Raw genomic sequence first — 1,273 nt, 5'->3', positions numbered from 1 at the left:
CTTTCTCTACATTTTTAGTACACTTCTAAGCAAGTTAGGATTTTCTGCTTTTCACCACGTGAAAAAGCATCTCATCTTCCATCCGAATCAACCAAAAAGTGAAAATTGATTTTTTGACACCTAAGCCCCCTTTCCGTAGACCAGGTCACATATACAATATGTATGTGTATACGTATGTTTTCAGAATCCCACCACCCAGAGACATTTCTCAAAATTTTAGAAAAGTTCCTTACGTTGTAGTTGCTGATGATGCATTTCCCTTGCAAGAAAATGTAATGAAGCCGTACTCTCACCGGCAACTTAGTGATGACGAACGAATATTTAATTACAGGTACTTATGTACAGTTTATACTTAAAACTGACTAATTAGAATGCATGCATATGTATGTACATATATATGTGACCTGGTCTACGGAAAGGGGGCTTAGGTGTCAAAAAATCAATTTTCACTTTTTGGTTGATTCGGATGGAAGATGAGATGCTTTTTCACGTGGTGAAAAGCAGAAAATCCTAACTTGCTTAGAAGTGTACTAAAAATGTAGAGAAAGAAGAGTAAAAATAATATATAAAATAATAATATAATAATATATAAAATAACTATAATAATATTCCGACCAACAACAAAACTTACTGGACCAACAACAACACTTACTGGACGTCCGGCGCGGAGAACAATTAACGAGATAATGAGAAACTGACGAAACGAGTTGCTTACCTTTAACAGCTTTTTCACAGAAAACTAGTTTTCGCACGTAAGCTCCCTTTTCGTAGACCAGGTCACATATTATATTTCAGGCTGAGTCGAGCTCGTAGGTTGGTGGAAAATTCGTTTGGTATATTAGTGGCGCGTTGGAGAATATATCGATATATCCATTGACGCTAAAGTTAATACTACCGAAAGCATCGTAAAAGCGACAGTCTGCTTGCACAACTGGCTTCGCTTAAAGAAAATTGCACTTATGTATATAAATTTTTCGCAATATCAGCAAAGTTTTTATTCTTATTTATTTTCGATGATTTTTTATAAAAATGTAGTTCTTTCTATACCAACTAAACTTTGAGCAGAACTCAGGAAAATTCAATAACTGTGCATACTAATTTACAACTTTCTACTGAAATTTTTTTTCTAAGTATGCAATTTTATAGCCCCATCCATTTTTAAAATAACAAAGTGCAAGTTTGAAGTTGTTAGAAGATCGTGTTGATTTTTGGCATTTTTTTAGTGGTGTTGCCTATTTTCTCCTCACAAAAAAAAAAAAAATTTGTAGATAAT

General features: G+C 33.8%; 1 protein-coding gene across 1 annotated transcript in view; it reads left to right on the top strand.

Moving 5' to 3' along the window:
• The window catches only part of LOC108361284 (uncharacterized), a 4,446-nt gene extending 3,569 nt beyond the window's left edge, over window positions 1–877 (top strand). Inside the window, exons 2-3 of the mRNA XM_017613880.1 lie at window positions 185–331; window positions 796–877. Of these exons, the coding sequence (XP_017469369.1) occupies window positions 185–331; window positions 796–877 (229 nt within the window). The remainder of the gene's footprint in view (window positions 1–184; window positions 332–795) is intronic.
• The last annotated feature ends 396 nt before the right edge of the window (window positions 878–1,273 follow it).

Source organism: Rhagoletis zephyria, unplaced genomic scaffold, assembly GCF_001687245.7.
Source record: "Rhagoletis zephyria isolate East Lansing unplaced genomic scaffold, Rhagoletis_zephyria_1.1 Rzeph_scaffold_00729, whole genome shotgun sequence".
In the NCBI taxonomy this organism is placed as follows: Eukaryota; Metazoa; Arthropoda; class Insecta; order Diptera; family Tephritidae; genus Rhagoletis; species Rhagoletis zephyria.
Note: the sequence above shows the minus strand (reverse complement) of the source record. Positions and strands in the feature narration are given on the sequence as shown.